The sequence below is a fragment of the Lepidochelys kempii genome, chromosome 11 (genome assembly GCF_965140265.1).
Source record: "Lepidochelys kempii isolate rLepKem1 chromosome 11, rLepKem1.hap2, whole genome shotgun sequence".
NCBI classification, from domain to species: domain Eukaryota; kingdom Metazoa; phylum Chordata; order Testudines; family Cheloniidae; genus Lepidochelys; species Lepidochelys kempii.
The window spans coordinates 772,389-787,995 of NC_133266.1; the positions used below are offsets into that span (position 1 = coordinate 772,389).

A 15,607-nucleotide genomic window follows, 5' to 3' on the forward strand; every position below is an offset into this window, starting at 1 on the left:
GACGATCACTGGACGATTCCCTGTTCTGCTCACTCCCTCTGGGGCACCTGGCCCTGGCGTCTGTCAGCAGACAGGACACGGGGCTGGATGGACCCTTGCTCTGACCCAGTCTGGCCGCTCGGATGTTCTGATGTTGCCTGAGCCATGTGCCACCCGGGGTTGGGGCCCCACACTGCCCGGGCCTGACTGCCTGAGCCCCACCACTTGGCTCCTTGCGTTACCACTCACCCCCCCAGACGCTCCTCCAGGCCCCCCTAAGGGGGCCGTAACAATGCGGCCTCTGGCGGGACACAACTGAGAGTATCAGTTCAGGACAAATTGCTGAGCGCAGGGCAGTCGCAGCCCCAGGCTGGGGGTCCTGCTGGAGAAGGAAGCTGCTGAAAGACAGAGCGAAGCTAAAGAAAGAACAGGAGGACTCATGGCACCTCAGAGACTAGCACATGTATTTGAGCGAAGCTTTCGTGCGCGACAGCTCTCTGCATCGAAGAAAGAATGACTGAACTGGGAAGAGACACTGCTGAGAGACAGGGACGGGCTCGCAGGGGGCGTATCCAGATGCAACAAGAAACTGCCAGACTTCAGCTCCAAGCCAAGAAAGCAGAAACTGTATCCTCGTGGAAGTCCAGTTTATAACAATGATGGTCTGTTGTGTTACTCTGTGTTTAACCCATTGTGCTCTGCCTAGGGGAGGGGGACTCTGACCTGGTGGGAATAGCTGTTTGTCTGTGCAAAAAAGCCGTTTGTCTATGAATGAAGTTTCTGATTGTTTGTCTACTGCCTCAAAAGTGAATCTGGAATTAGATCAAGCACAGAAAGAATCCAATGCACCGCTACAGACTAGGGACCGAATGGCTCGGCAGCAGTTCTGCAGAAAAGGACCTAGGGGTTACAGTGGACGAGAAGCTGGATATGAGTCAGCAGTGTGCCCTTGTTGCCAAGAAGGCCAATGGCATTTTGGGATGTATAAGTAGGGGCATTGCCAGCAGATCGAGGGACGTGATCGTTCCCCTCTATTCGACATTGGTGAGGCCTCATCTGGAGTACTGTGTCCAGTTTTGGGCCTCACACTACAAGAAGGATGTGGAAAAATTGGAAAACGTCCAGTGGAGGGCAACAAAAATGATTAGGGGACTGGAACACATGACTTATGAGGAGAGGCTGAGGGAATTGGGGATGTTTAGCCTGCAGAAGAGAAGAATGAGGGGGGATTTGATAGCTGCTTTCAACACCTGAAAGGGGGTTCCAAAGAGGATGGCTCTAGACTGTTCTCAGTGGTAGCAGATGACAGAACGAGGAGTAATGGTCTCAAGTTGCAGTGGGGGAGGTTTAGATTGGATATTAGGAAAAACTGTTTCACGAGGAGGGTGCTGAAGCACTGGAATGCGTTACCTAGGGAGGTGGTAGAATCTCCTTCCTTAGAGGTTTTTAAGGTCAGGCTTGACAAAGCCCTGGCTGGGATGATTTAACTGGGAATTGGTCCTGCTTCGAGCAAGGGGTTGGACTAGATGACCTTCAGGGGTCCCTTCCAACCCTGATATTCTATGATTCATTGGTCAGGACAATGTTTCTCAGGAGCAGATTAACGTGGATGGTCAGGTAGAAGCCCTAACTGAGGAAGGAAAGGGTGGATTTTTGATGGGGGATGGATTGTTGGCAAGTACAGCTTGTAAAAGTGAACCTGGTAAAGGGAGCAGTGATTTTCTGGAAGTAGATCAGGGTAGTGTGGAGAAGAGCAGTTTACCTGGTAAGGAAGCTGCCCCACTGTCCCAGTATTTGTCCGTAACCAGCCCTGGGTGCTTGGTAAGAAAAGTCTGGATGAGCCTAGGCAGCCTTGTGAGCTGATGGCTGTGTCTAGTCAGCAGGGCGGGAAGGAGCGGAGAGTGGAAGATGAGAGTCCCTGGACCTTATCTATTACCTAGGTGGAGAATTGTGACAGTGAAGGAAACGTGCCTGTGTCTGTCAGGGGTATTGACTTGCCCATGGAGGGAGCTACCCTGATCTCCAGGCAGTTGTCTGTGACCAGCCTTGTGTGCTGGGACCAGGGGAAAGAGATCCCAAGCTGTGTGTCTGGGAAAGGAGAAAGTGTGTCCGGCTCTTCTTTGTCTGTGGAGCAGACAGAAGGGGCCTTTCAGCCTGTGACGGTTGAGGGTCGTGCAGTTGTCTCAGAGCTGGTTCTGGATTCAGCTAAAGCCCAGGAAGGGAAGGGTCCTAAGTTTGTGTCTGCTCGGGAGAATGGCCCTGTAACTAGGTCGCATCCAGTTAGGGTCTATGTAAAATCCCCGAGACCAGACAATTCTGGTGCTTGTATTTTGCCTGTTGCTAGTGTGTTGTTGGGAAAGGGTGTCGCAACTCTGTCTAATCAGGGTGAGATCCTAGCCAGGGCACAAGGAGAGCATGAAGGTGTGTGATTGTGTTACCTACTGAGGGTGTGGAAACCTGTAGCAAGAAGGAAAAGATTCCTGAACTTGTGTGTGGCAAAGGGAAGGAGAATGCTTCTGACCTTTTATCTAGGAAGTCTGTAAGTTTGCCTGAAAGGGGATTGTGTAGGAATCCGCCGGACGGGCCGGAGGTGATTCTGGACGTAAGTGAAACTCAGGAGTTGGTAGTGGCTCAGCAGAGCGATGCTTCTGTGGATCAAGGTAAAGATGAATTGGTGCATCAAAAGATTCCTGAACAGAAGATTGTTCAGGGTGGTCTGTGCAAGCAGTTTGCTGTGGCTGAAGGGTGTGGAAGTGATTTGATCAAGGAAGTTTCAGTTCTTAACTGCCAGAAATGTTCTGTCATGAATGGATCCACTGACTTTCCTGTTGAAAGATCCAGTGTGGGTAGCTTTGAGAAGGTCTCACATGGAGGAAAAGCTGTTAAGAAAGTTGAACAGCCCTGTGTGACAAAGGGGGAACGCTCTTAATGTTCTCTCTGGATACTGTGTGGGCGCCTCCATTTCCCCTATGCTTTTCTTAAGTATCCAGGCGGGGTATAAGGGGGTGTGATTGTGGCAGAGCCCTAGAGGGCCAGTGTGCAGGGGTCTGCACAGAGAATGGCCGACACCCTGTCCCCTGGCCACTGATGGCCTGCCCCCCCCCCCGCAAATGTGCCAACTGAAGGGGTTGGAGAACAAAGAGATCAGGTGGCCTCCTGGCTCGGGAAAGAGACAAAGGTCAGAGGAGGGGCGGGAGAGTTTCAGTCTCACCCGGGGGGTGAGAAAACCTGGATTTGTGCTGGAAATGGCCCAACTTGATTATCATACACACTGTAAGGAGAGTGATCACTTTAGATAAGCTATTGCCAGCAGGAGAGTGGGGTGGGGGGAGGTATTTTTTCATGCTTTGTGTGTATAAAACGATCTTCTGTACTTTCCACAGTATGCATCCGATGAAGTGAGCTGTAGCTCACGAAATCTTATGCTCAAATAAATTGGTTAGTCTCTAAGGTGCCACAAGTCCTCCTGTTCTTTTTGAGAATGGGTTTGGTATCTCTTTAAAACAGAGTCCAGTCTCTAAGTTGCTGGGGGTGGTAGCTTCTCAAGCAGGCAGGCGGAAGAGCGTCCGTGCAGATGTCCATAGTGGAGAGGGCCTGCAGCTGGTGAACACACCTCGCCAGCAAAGCGATTCCCGTCAGCAGGAAGCTTCTGTTTTCAACCTTCTAGGGAAAAGAGTTTTCTAGGGGAGGAAAGACCCCTCCTGCTGAAGGGAAGAATGAGAGTCCAGCCTTGGAACCGGCAGCAGCTGGAATTTAAAAGCTTTGGATGCCAATGACCTGACTGGCAGGGAGAAGAAAGACTTGCAAATAGCCGTTAGCACAGAGAGCATGCCCAATCAGCCAGTGAATTCTGGTAAGCAAGAGAGATCAGGGGTTCTCAAACTGGGGAGTCACGAGCTGTCGGCCTCCACCCCAAAGCCCTTTTGCCTCCATTTAATGGTGTTAAATATATAAAAAGTGTTTTTATTTCATAAGGGGGGGTCGCACGCGGAGGCTTGCTTTGTGGAAAGGGTCACCAGGACAAAAGTTTGAGAACCACTCTCTAGGATAAGGAAAAAAAAGAGAACTTAATTTTGCAAAGGGAAGCTGGAGGTTAACCCTAAAATGCCAAAGCCCCAGCGGTATTGAGCCAGAGGTTTGGCACGACAGAAATGATCGTAGATGGAGCCTTGCAGTGGATTTGTTGTTATTGCTCATGGTAATTTTTGTAACTAATGTGTTGCTATTACCAAGAATTGTAAAAATGTCCAACGAGCCGGATTCTTTGGGAAACCCCTTGAACATGTTAGATGTGATACATAAGATCACACTTTGTGTTTAAAGATCCTGTGAGACGGACATTTCACAGTCAGTGCCTGTCAACAGTCCTGGAACTTTTCATAGGAGAAAAGACATTCCAGACCTGATGTGCTGTATAAAAAAGGGAAACTGAGGCACACTACCATGTTGCTTTCAAGGCAAAATGCCAAGATTCCTGGACTATGAACAACATTAATATCTACATTGACTTGATGTTAATTGGGCTCCAAACATTGGCCAGAGCTTGTACGGATAAGGTAGCTACGTTTTTTAGCTCTTGGCAAGATCACGAGACCTACAGGAACCACGCTGCAAGAGCTGATCCAATCCTCTATTGTTCTAACCGAGTTTTACCTGGAGTTTGTAAAGTGATTCAGTCCTGTTACTGAACAGGACTTTGATGAACCGTTTCTGTTGTACACTGACCCGGCTTCTACCCCAGTGCAAGCTGTCGTGAGACCGAACCCAGGATGGGGAGCTCTCGGGATGCAGTCAGCGGTGTTTGTGTCATCCCCTCCGGCATCGATTTTGGGTTGGGGGTGTGACGTTATTACTATCAACTGGGACCATACAGATCATTGTTCCCTGTGGTGCCCAGGTCTGCGCGGTAACGGCTGTGTGCATTGCAGGTCCCGGGGTACATGGGGTGCCTGTGGGTGCGTAAGGGCATGTTATGCAGGAAGCAAAGCCACTCAGGGGAGCAGAGCCCTGGGGCCTGACCCTGGGCACACTCTGCGACGCCTGCGAGGTCCTGAGCTGCCTCGGGTTCCCCCGGCGCGCCAGCAGGAGAGGCTGCTCGGCACCCCCATGGCGAGGCCGAGAGGGCGGAGGACGGGAGACAACGCCCCGCGCTCCAGCCCACGGCATTTCACAGTCTGCAATGCGGTAACTTTCGTCCTCTGCCCCGCACCGCTGCAGGGCTGGCAGGAGCATTCGGGGCCTCCAGGGGCAGAACGGGACAATGGGGACACACGGAGCCCCTGCCACCCGCTGAGCAGAGTCACACCTTCCACCACCTCTGTAATCGCCTACAGACCAAAGACCCGGCCCCGGGACTCCCTGCACGTTCGAAGGCCCTTTCCTGTCTCCCTGGCAGATCTGGCTCCACGCGGCCCAGAGCCGGGCAGGCAGATGCCCACTCCCCTGCCTTCCGCCGTTCCAGCCCCTGTGCCAAACAGGGAGAGACAGGCAGCAGGGCAGACACAAAGAAGAGTGTCACCCACACAGAGGCCATGTCTCAAGAGCCAGGCTTCAGTCCCCAGGCCCCTGACTCAGCCGATGCCCCGAGGTTTCCTAGCACCAGCCGCTGCCCCACAGCACACGCGGAGTTTTTACAGAAAGCTACAAGCTGGGAGAAGGTGCCTGGGGAGGGAGTGGGTCACACCCATGCGCACACACCCATGCACACGCCCACACGCACACCCATGCACACACCCACACCCACACACCCATGCACACGCCCACCCACGCACGCACACGCCCGCTGGCATGCCGTGCTGCGCTAGCTGGGCAGCGGCTGCTTAGTGTGGACGAAAGCTAATGTTGTGCCAATTTTTCAACAGGACGACACGGGTAACCATGGGCCTGTCGGCCTGACAGCAATCACAGGCAAGAGAATGGAGCAGCTGATACAAGACTCAGCGAATAAAGAATGAAGGGAGGGGCCGGCAAGTAACGCAAAGCAACCTGGGTTAATAGAGAACAGATCCTGTCAAACTAACTTGATACCTTTTTTGACGAAATTCCAAATTTATAACAAACGACAAAGCCAACAGTGTTGACAAACTAGACTTCTCTAGGCAGCGGGCTTGCTGCCACATGACATTTTGAATAAAAACCTGTAACAGTATAACATGAACACAGCACGCATTAAATGGATTGAAACTGGCTGATGAACAGGTCTCAAAATGTAACTGTAAATGGGAACTCGTCATCGAGTGGCTGCGTTTCCAGGGCGTCTGTCACGACGTGGGGATTTTCCCTTGTTATGTTGTATGTGAGTCTTACTGGTGAGCCTAGGTGAATTTTACTGTTTTGCATGAATACTGTGTGTGCCTCAGTTTCCCTGTGTGCCGCACCAATCGCTCGGTGGTGGGAATGGGGGTGTGTGACTTTGGCTGAGACCTCTGGGGCAGGTGAGGCTGCTCCAGCTGCCTGCACATATCCTATGACCAGTGCTCTTCCTAACCTGAGACCCAGGAGGGGGATGCAACCAGGTGACGACCAGGTGACTCTTTGTCTGGGAAGCGAGACCAAGACAAGGAGGAGGAACAACGAGGTTGTCTGAGGTCAGATCACAGGAAGCTGGCAGTCTTCTGTGGGGGACTGGAAGGGGGGAAGTCCAGGGCGTCTGGCCCAGGATTCCCCCAAGATGGACTTGGCTGAAAGTCACTGATTTATGTGCTAACAAGTTCTGCCGTATGCTGCGTTCCTGTCGTCTAATAAACCTTCTGTTTTACCCGCGGGCTGAGAGTCCCGTCTGACTGTGGAGTTGAGGGGCAGGACCCTCTGGTCCCCCCAGGACCCCGCCTGGGCGGACTGGCTGTGGGAAGCGCACGGAGGGGCAGAGGAGGCTGAATGCTCCAAGGTCAGACCCAGGAAGGTGGAAGCCGGGTGAGCTGTGTGTCCTGCAGACAGGCTGCTCCCCGAGAGGAGACTTCCCTACAGTCCTGAATGGGTTCATAAGGAATAGTTCAAGATAGGACTGTCAAGCGATTAAAAAAATTAATCATGATTAATTGCACAATTAATTGCACTATTAAACAATAATAGAACACCTTTTATTTAAATATTTTGGATGTTTTCTGAATTTTCAAATATATTGATTTCAATTAAAGCACAGAATATAAAGTGTTCTTGACATTTATTTTTTATTACAAATATTTACACTGTAAAAAACAAAAGCAATCATATTTTTCAATTCACCTCATACAAGCACTGTCGTGCGATCTCTTTATCATGAAAGTTGAGTTACAAATGGACAAAAGTACAAGTTGAATTATGTACAAAAAATAACTGCATTCAAAACCAAAACAATGTACAACCTTAGAACCTACAAGTCCACTCAGTCCTACTTCTTGGTCAGCCACTCGCTCAGACAAACAAGTGTGTTTACATTTGCAGGAGATAATGCTGCCCCCTTCATGTCACCTGAAAGTGAGAACAGCTGTTTGCATGGCACTGTTGTAGCCGGCATTGCAAGATATTTACGTGCCAGATGCGCTAAAGATTCATATGTCCCTTCATGCTTCAACCACCATTCCAGAGGACTTGCATCCATGTTGATGACGGGTTCTGCTCAATAATGATCCAAAGCAGAGCAGACCAACGCATGTTCATTTTCATCATCTGAGTCAGAGGCCACCAGCAGAAGGTTGATTTTCTTTTTTGGTGGTTCGGGTTTTGTAGTTTCCGCATTGGAGTGTTGCTCTTTTAAGACTTCTGAAAGCATGCGCCACACCTCGTCCCTCTCAGATTTTGGAAGGCACTTCAGATTCTTAACCCTTGGGTCGAGTGCTGTAGCTATCCTTAGAAATCTCACATTGGTACCTTCTTTGCGTTTTGTCAAATCTGCAGTGAAAGTGTTCTTAAAACGAAGACATGCTGGGTCACCATCCGAGACTGCTAGAACATGAAATACATGGCAGAATGCGGGAAAAACAGAGCAGGGGACATACAGTTCTCCCCCAAGGAGTTCAGTCACACCTTTAATTAACACATTATTTTTTTAACAAGCATCGTCAGCATGGAAGCATGTCCTCTGGAATGGTGGCCGAAGCATGAAGGGACATAGGAAGGTTTAGCACATCTGGCACGTAAATACCTCGCCACGCCAGCTACAACAGGGCCATGCGAACGCCTGGTCTCACTGTCAGCTGACATGGTAAACAAGCAGCGGGCAGCACTATCTCCTGCAAATGTGAACACACTTGTTTGTCTGAGCGAGTGGCTGACCAAGGAGTAGGACTGAGTGGACTTGTAGGTGCTAAAGGTTTGCATTGTTTTGGCTTTGAATGCAGTTATTTTTTGTACATAATTCTCCATTTGTAACTCAACTTTCACGATAAAGAGCTCGCACGACGGGACCTGTATGAGGTGAATTGAAAAATATGATTGCTTTTGTTCATCGTTTTTACAGTTCAAATATTTGTAATCAAAATGAATAATATAAGCGAGCGCTGTGCACTTTGTGTTCTGTGTTGTAAAAGAAATCGATAGATTTGAAAATGTAGAAAACATCCAAACTATTTAATACATTTCAATGGGTAGTCGACTGTTTAACCGTGCGATTAATCGTGATTAATGTCTTTAATCACAGTTAACTTTTTTGAGTTCATCGTGTGAGCTGCCGGCGATTAACCGACAGCCCTAGTCCCAGAGCATCGCCCGGAGACTCCGTGACAGAGTCCCACAGGGAGCAGTTTGGGGCCCTACACTAGTTGACATTTTTATCAATGACTTGGAAGAAAACCAAAGATCGTCATTCGACAAGGTTTGCAGCAGACACAGAAACTGGGGGAGGGGGAAAGAAGGAAGAGGAGTCAGGTCACTGATACAGAGAGACCTGGATCAGCGGTAAACTGGGCACAGCGACCAACGTGCATTGGAATACAGCTCAATGTCAAGGGACAGATCTAGGAGCAAAGAACCTCGGGCGCACGCACAGCCGGCAGGACTGCCCTGGGAAGCAGCGACTCTGACAAGGATTTGGGGGTCAGCTGAACATGAGCCCCCAGTGTGGCGCTGGGGCCAAAAGGGCTAATGCGCTCCAGGCCTGCCTAAACAGGGGGATCTCGAGGAGGAGCAGAGCGGTTACTTTAGGTCTGTATTTGGCCCTGGTGCGACCGCTGCTGGAACCCTGGGTCCAGCTCTGGTGCCCACGGTTCAAGGAGGATGTTGTAAATTGGAGAAGGGGCAGAGAAGAGCGACAAGAGTGAGCTCTTTGGGTCTATCACAAGTTACCTTAACAACAGAAGATTCAGGGGTGACTTGATCACAGTCTATAACAATCCGCACAGGGAACAAATATTTAGTGGGCTCTTCAGTCCGGCCAAGGAGGGTCTAACACGACCCCAGGGCAGGAAGTCGAAGCTAGACATGTCCAGACTGGAAAGACGATGTACATTTTTCATAGTGAGATAATTAATCACGGGAACCATTTACCCGGGTGGTGCTGGATTCTCCATCACTGACCATTTTAAAACCAAGACAGGGTGTTTCTCTAACGGCTCCACTCTAGGAACACGGGGGGCAGGTCTCTGGCCCGTGCTCTGCAGGGTCAGACCAGATGCTGACGATGGTCCGGGCTGGCTTTGGCGTGTAAGAATCGGTGACTCTGTATTCTGCCTGAGCTGGGCTTCCCCTCCCTGGTCACCAACTGCGCTGGCTCTGGCTGGGAGCCCGAGTTCCAGGCCCGGGGCAGGTGGATGAGCAGATTAACTGCACCGCCAGTGGATCATTCCCCCATTTAAAAAGGAAAATGCAATCGAGTGCCATTAACAGGAGCTCTCCTGGCTTCCCCTGGGGCTGGCCTGCCCGCCTCCCACTCAGGGACGGGGAAACACGGAGCAAGCCCAGCCCTGGCCCAGCCCCACAGCATCTATCCCCGTCACCAGGGCCCCCGCTTTGGCGGTAGCTGGGGAGGCCACAGGCCAGAACAGCGTGTGCCAGCAGCCCACGCAGGGCCCAGTGCTCAGGGGCTGGAGCAAGGCCACCAGCCGCCAGCCCCCACAGGAGACGGGAAACCCACAGAAAGCCTCCTCCAGCCTTCTCGGGGAAGGGGGGACCAGGAAAGGGTGTGGAGGTAGGCAGGGCAGGGCAGGGGCCAGGCCCAGGGGCTGAGCTGGGAGCAGGGCACCCAACAGGCCCTCCTGGTGGGGACAGAGGCCCCACGAGTACAAGTTAAGTCCGGATGAGACTCTGGACCCAGGCCTGCCCTGGGGTGGGTGCCTGGCTGGGCCCTCCCCCGACACCTGGCCAGCTCTGCCAACAGGGCCCATGGCCCTGCCCAGCCAGGGTGGCAAAGTGCCTTGAGCCCTGCCCACCCTGCCCTCCACCAGCGGCCCGGGCTGGCCACACACAGGCCGTCCCCCAGCGCGGGGTGCCGGCTCCTGTGCCAGGGAGGGGTGTCAAGGGCAGAGGGCAGGGCAAGGACCCAGGTGTTCTGGACGCCATTCCCAGCTCTGTCACTCAGGCAACCTTGAGCGAGCCACGTCCCGCGGTGTGCCTCAGTTTCCCCCCTGCAGTGAGGAGAGGGACCCGCCCGCCCAGGGCTGGTGGGGTTTGCACCCCAGTTCCCAGACCCCAGCGAGTCTGGGCAGCCCGGGGAGGGGAGGGGGGGGCGAAGCGCCAGCGGATGGGGCGGGACCCCCGGGACCTGCTGCCCGCGGAGAGGGGACGTGGGCCGGGGCTCTGGGGCTGGCAGCCCGGCCGGGGACTCGGCAGCACCGCGGCGCCCACAGGGAGGCACCTGCCCGGCCCGGGGCAGCGCCCGGAACCGGCCGCTTTGTGGCTCCCCCCGGCCCGGCCCGGCCCGGCCCGGCCCGGCCCCCCCGGCTGCGGAGCGAGGGGGCCCGGGGAGCCGGTCTCCCCGCTGCCCCGGCCCGGCCCCGCGCAGCACCCTGGAGAGCGGCCCGGCCGCGGCTCACCTGGACCCGCTTCTTCCCCCAGCGCCGCTTCATGGCCCGGCCCGGCCCGGCCCGGCTCGGCTCGGCTCGGCTCCCCGGCCCCCACCTCGCACCGAGCCAGCCGCCGAGCGTGCGCAGGGAGCCGCGAGCGGGGGGGCTGCCTCCGCCCCCCCCGACAGACGGGGGGCAGGGGGAGGGGACGGCGGGAGGGGAGGGGGGAGGAGAGCAGGCAGGAGAGGGGAGGCAGGGAGGGGACAGGAGGGGGAGGGGAGGCAGGGAGGGAAGAGCTGGGGGAGGGGAGGCAGGGAGGGGACAGGTGGGGGAGGGGAGCGGGTAGGCGGGGGGAGGGGAGGTACAATGGAACAGGTGGGGGGAGGGGAGCGGGCAGGCGGGGGGAGGGGAGGTACAATGGAACAGGTGGGGGAGGGGAGGCAGGGAGGGGACAGGTGGGGGAGGGGAGCGGGTAGGCGGGGGGAGGGGAGGTACAATGGAACAGGTGGGGGAGGGGAGCGGGCAGGCGGGGGGAGGGGAGGTACAATGGAACAGGTGGGGGGAGGGGAGGCACGGCAGGGACAGGAGGGGGAGGGAAGAGGTGGGGGAGGGGAGGCAGGGAGGGGACAGGTGGGGGAGGGGAGCGGGCAGGCGGGGGGAGGGGAGGTACAATGGAACAGGTGGGGGGAGGGGAGCGGGTAGGCGGGGGGAGGGGAGGTACAATGGAACAGGTGGGGGAGGGGAGGCAGGGAGGGGACAGGTGGGGGAGGGGAGCGGGCAGGCGGGGGGAGGGGAGGTACAATGGAACAGGTGGGGGGAGGGGAGCGGGCAGGCGGGGGGAGGGGAGGTACAATGGAACAGGTGGGGGGAGGGGAGCGGGTAGGCGGGGGGAGGGGAGGTACAATGGAACAGGTGGGGGAGGGGAGGCAGGGAGGGGACAGGTGGGGGAGGGGAGCGGGCAGGCGGGGGGAGGGGAGGTACAATGGAACAGGTGGGGGAGGGGAGGCAGGGAGGGGACAGGTGGGGGAGGGGAGCGGGCAGGCGGGGGGAGGGGAGGTACAATGGAACAGGTGGGGGGAGGGGAGCGGGTAGGCGGGGGGAGGGGAGGTACAATGGAACAGGTGGGGGAGGGGAGGCAGGGAGGGGACAGGTGGGGGAGGGGAGCGGGCAGGCGGGGGGAGGGGAGGTACAATGGAACAGGTGGGGGGAGGGGAGCGGGCAGGCGGGGGGAGGGGAGGTACAATGGAACAGGTGGGGGGAGGGGAGCGGGTAGGCGGGGGGAGGGGAGGTACAATGGAACAGGTGGGGGAGGGGAGGCAGGGAGGGGACAGGTGGGGGAGGGGAGCGGGCAGGCGGGGGGAGGGGAGGTACAATGGAACAGGTGGGGGAGGGGAGGCAGGGAGGGGACAGGTGGGGGAGGGGAGCGGGCAGGCGGGGGGAGGGGAGGTACAATGGAACAGGTGGGGGAGGGGAGGCACGGCAGGGACAGGAGGGGGAGGGAAGAGGTGGGGGAGGGGAGGTGGGGTAGGACTCTCCCCATCCCTTGAAGCCGATGGCAGGAGCTCTCAGCTCAGAGCAGGGGGCCGGGCTGGGTGCCCGGAGAGCTCAGGGCGTGGCGGCCCCCTTCCCTTACCCCTGCTCCCTGCACCTGTCCTGGAAGCAGGGGGGGCTGGGCCGGGGACCTCTGCCCATCCCGCTGACCAGTCCTGTCTCGCTGCTCCCTAGCGCTCCCCCAGCGGCCTGGCCCCCCGCGGGGGCTGCGTCTTGGCTCCCATGGGGAGCTCTGTGGGGCAGGGCCTGTCCCTGTGCTCCAGCCCCTGGCACCATGCGGCCGGCCCCAAGACTGGGGCTCCCAGAAGCGACCGTAACACACACCGTGAATCACAGTAACAGCGGTGACAGTGTGACAGGGCACAGCCACACCCCTGCCGGCCCCAGGCCCCCACCGGCTGTCCTCAAAGCCCACACGGCCCCCAGAACCGTCACGCTCCCCCCGCCCCACCGAGACAATCTTCCTAACACCACGCCGCCCTGCGCCCCACTCACACAGGTGTCAGAGTAGCAGCCGTGTCAGTCTGTAGCCACAAAAAGAACAGGAGGACTCGTGGCGCCTAGAGACTAACCAGTTTATCTGAGCATAAGCTTCGTGAGCTGCAGCTCCCTTCATGGGATGCATGTCTCACACAGAGACCCTTACCCAGCGTCCCACACACGCAAGGAGACACCCCCCGTCCTTCCCCCCCAGTCCTGGGATCCACACAGCTGCACGCCTGCCTGTGACATTGTGAGTGTAAGGTCCTATCTCCTTGAAAGGTGACAGGGCCAGAAAGAGTTAATGACCTCCCAGACTGACCTGACCCAGGCCCAACTTCAGAGACTGGTTAGGAAGAGATGGAAATGAGGAGAGCTGTGAACTGCAGCCGGCTTGGTTGGAGAAAGACGAGTAGATGTTTGCTCAGGGCTTGTGATGTCAGCAAACAAGTCTTGTCTATGGCTGTGGCTTTGATTCAAAGATCAAAAGAGGAATATTAACATTTAGGAAGACGCTTGAGTGAAATAGAATGATTGTCTATGCCTGTTTGAAGGTTATAATAACCTGTATCTGAACTGTTTAATGGATAAATTATCCTGTGCTAATTGCCAGGGTGTTTGGGAGAAGGAAAGTCAAGCTGATTGTCTTCTCAGGCCTAAAGGCTGCAGGAAATGTATAAAAACCCTGGGACAGGATCCTTCCTCATCTCAGATCTGCTTTGGGTTTCAAGAGGGGGAACCTTAAGCCATCAGGATTGAGATCCCCAGTCCCTGCCTGGAGTCACCCTGAACACGGACATTGGACTATAACCTCTGGACTATTTCTAAAAGGACTTTTGGCCTCTACAAACTCAGCTCTGCTCTGTATCTGAACCTCAAGAATTGAACTCAAGTCTGTCTGTATCTTGATCTTTTAACCAACGAGCTCTCTCTTTTCTTTTTTAATAAATTTTAGTTTAGTTAATAAGAGTTGACGGTAAGCGTGTAAGATCTGAGTTACCATTTGACCGGGGTCTGGGGCTTGGTCCCTTGGGGTCAGGGGAACCTTTTCTTTTCTATGAGGAGAGAAGATTTTCAGAATTTATCATCCTATGGTTGACAGGTGTGTCTGGATGGAGCCAGAGGCTGGTACTTTAAGGGAACTGCGTTGTGTGGACGTCTGAGTACCCAGGGAGGTGCTGGAGAAGCTGGCTTGGGCTGGCTAGGTAACTCTAAGGAGTGGAACGTCCACCAGCGTTTGGGGTTTGTCCGCCCCGGTTTGTCTGCAGTTCACCCTGATTGAGTGACCTCAGCTGGCTCCCACAGGCAGCCCCGTCACAACGCCCTAGTCCGATACCCGCCTGCCATGGCCACCACCCGTCCCGCCATAGCTGGACACAACATCCTCCCCCGCCCCGCCCCCGGTGCCGCTCTGTGTCTGGCCCACGCCTGGCACACTGCAGTCGGCACCACGACAGACAGACAATAGAGATCAAGATCCCTCCGCCCGCAACCCCCTGACTGCCCGGCACGTGCCACCAGCCCAGGGCCACCGGCCGCGTCCCCCTCAGGACCTCGGCGGCATAAACAAACGCCCCGCGCTGTCGACATCCCCGCACGCTGCGCACACCCACAGCCACCCACCCCCAGCCGGGCCACGGGCCACACAGCGACAACTGCCCGCACACAGGGCGGCGCCCGCAGGGGTCAGGCTCACAGAGTCTCATGGGAGACGGAGCAAGCAGGACTCCTGGGTTCTGTCCCCTGCAGGGCCGGACTCGCCGGGGGCCCTGGGTCAGCCCCTCTCTGTGCGCTGGGGCCGTGACGCTGACCCTCAGCCGGGGGGTTCTGGGTGTCGTTGGCAGGAGCCAGGGCCAGGCCCAAGCGATATCTAGGGCTCCCATTCCATACATCGATCTCCGGCTCCAGCCCCACAAGCCCCGGGCTCAGGAACTGGCCGTGACCCCATGCCCCGTTCATGGCAGCCAGCGGCCCCACCCCGAGGCACTAGCCTGTGTGAGGATGTGACTCAGCAGGGAGGGGGGAGTGTTGACCTGGGAATGTGCCCTGGGGATGGGAGACCTGAGAGCCTGTCACCTGAGCCAGGAGGGGGACGGGGAGGTAACACCTCTGCCCGGGAATGTGAACAGAGGCTGCAGGAGGGGGCCTGCTGGGGGGGTTTAGTTTCAGTTCGGGGCTGGGGGGAGGAACGCAGGGAACCCCAGGGCTGGGGTCTAAGCTCCCTGCTCCCCCAGAAGGACTTGACTGAGGGGTCCTGGTTGTACCCATAACCTCTGTTTTGGACTGTGTTCCTGTTGTCCAATAAACCTTCTGTTTTACTGGCTGGCTGAGAGTCTCAGTGGATCCCAGGAAGAGGGGTGCAGGGCCTGGACTCCCCCACACTCCGTGACAACTGGTGGCAGCGGTGGGATGTACTGCACCCCGTGAACGGCACTTCCTGCAGTAAGTGACTGGGGAGCAGTAAAATGAAGGGGAATTGACAGGGACCAGGCGTGCTGAAGAGTCAGAGAGAGACGGTTTCGGGGGGTGGTTAACCCCTGGGAATGTGTGACCAGAGAGAAGGACTTTTGCAGTAACAGGGTCCCCCGGGGGATCGCAGCGAGCGGTCCCGGGGCGGAGGAGTCTGCAGCTCGACCCTGGCAAAGAGGTGGTGACCTCAAGAAGAACTGGCACAAGAGGGG

At 56.1% G+C, this 15,607-nt stretch overlaps 1 protein-coding gene across 1 annotated transcript in view; it reads right to left on the reverse strand.

Moving 5' to 3' along the window:
• SPEG (striated muscle enriched protein kinase) overlaps positions 1 to 11,052 on the reverse strand; it is a 96,774-nt gene extending 85,722 nt beyond the window's left edge. Inside the window, exon 1 of the mRNA XM_073304821.1 lies at positions 10,926 to 11,052. Coding sequence (XP_073160922.1) covers positions 10,926 to 10,958 — 33 coding nt within the window. The 5' untranslated portion in view covers positions 10,959 to 11,052. The remainder of the gene's footprint in view (positions 1 to 10,925) is intronic.
• Between the last annotated feature and the right edge of the window lie 4,555 nt (positions 11,053 to 15,607).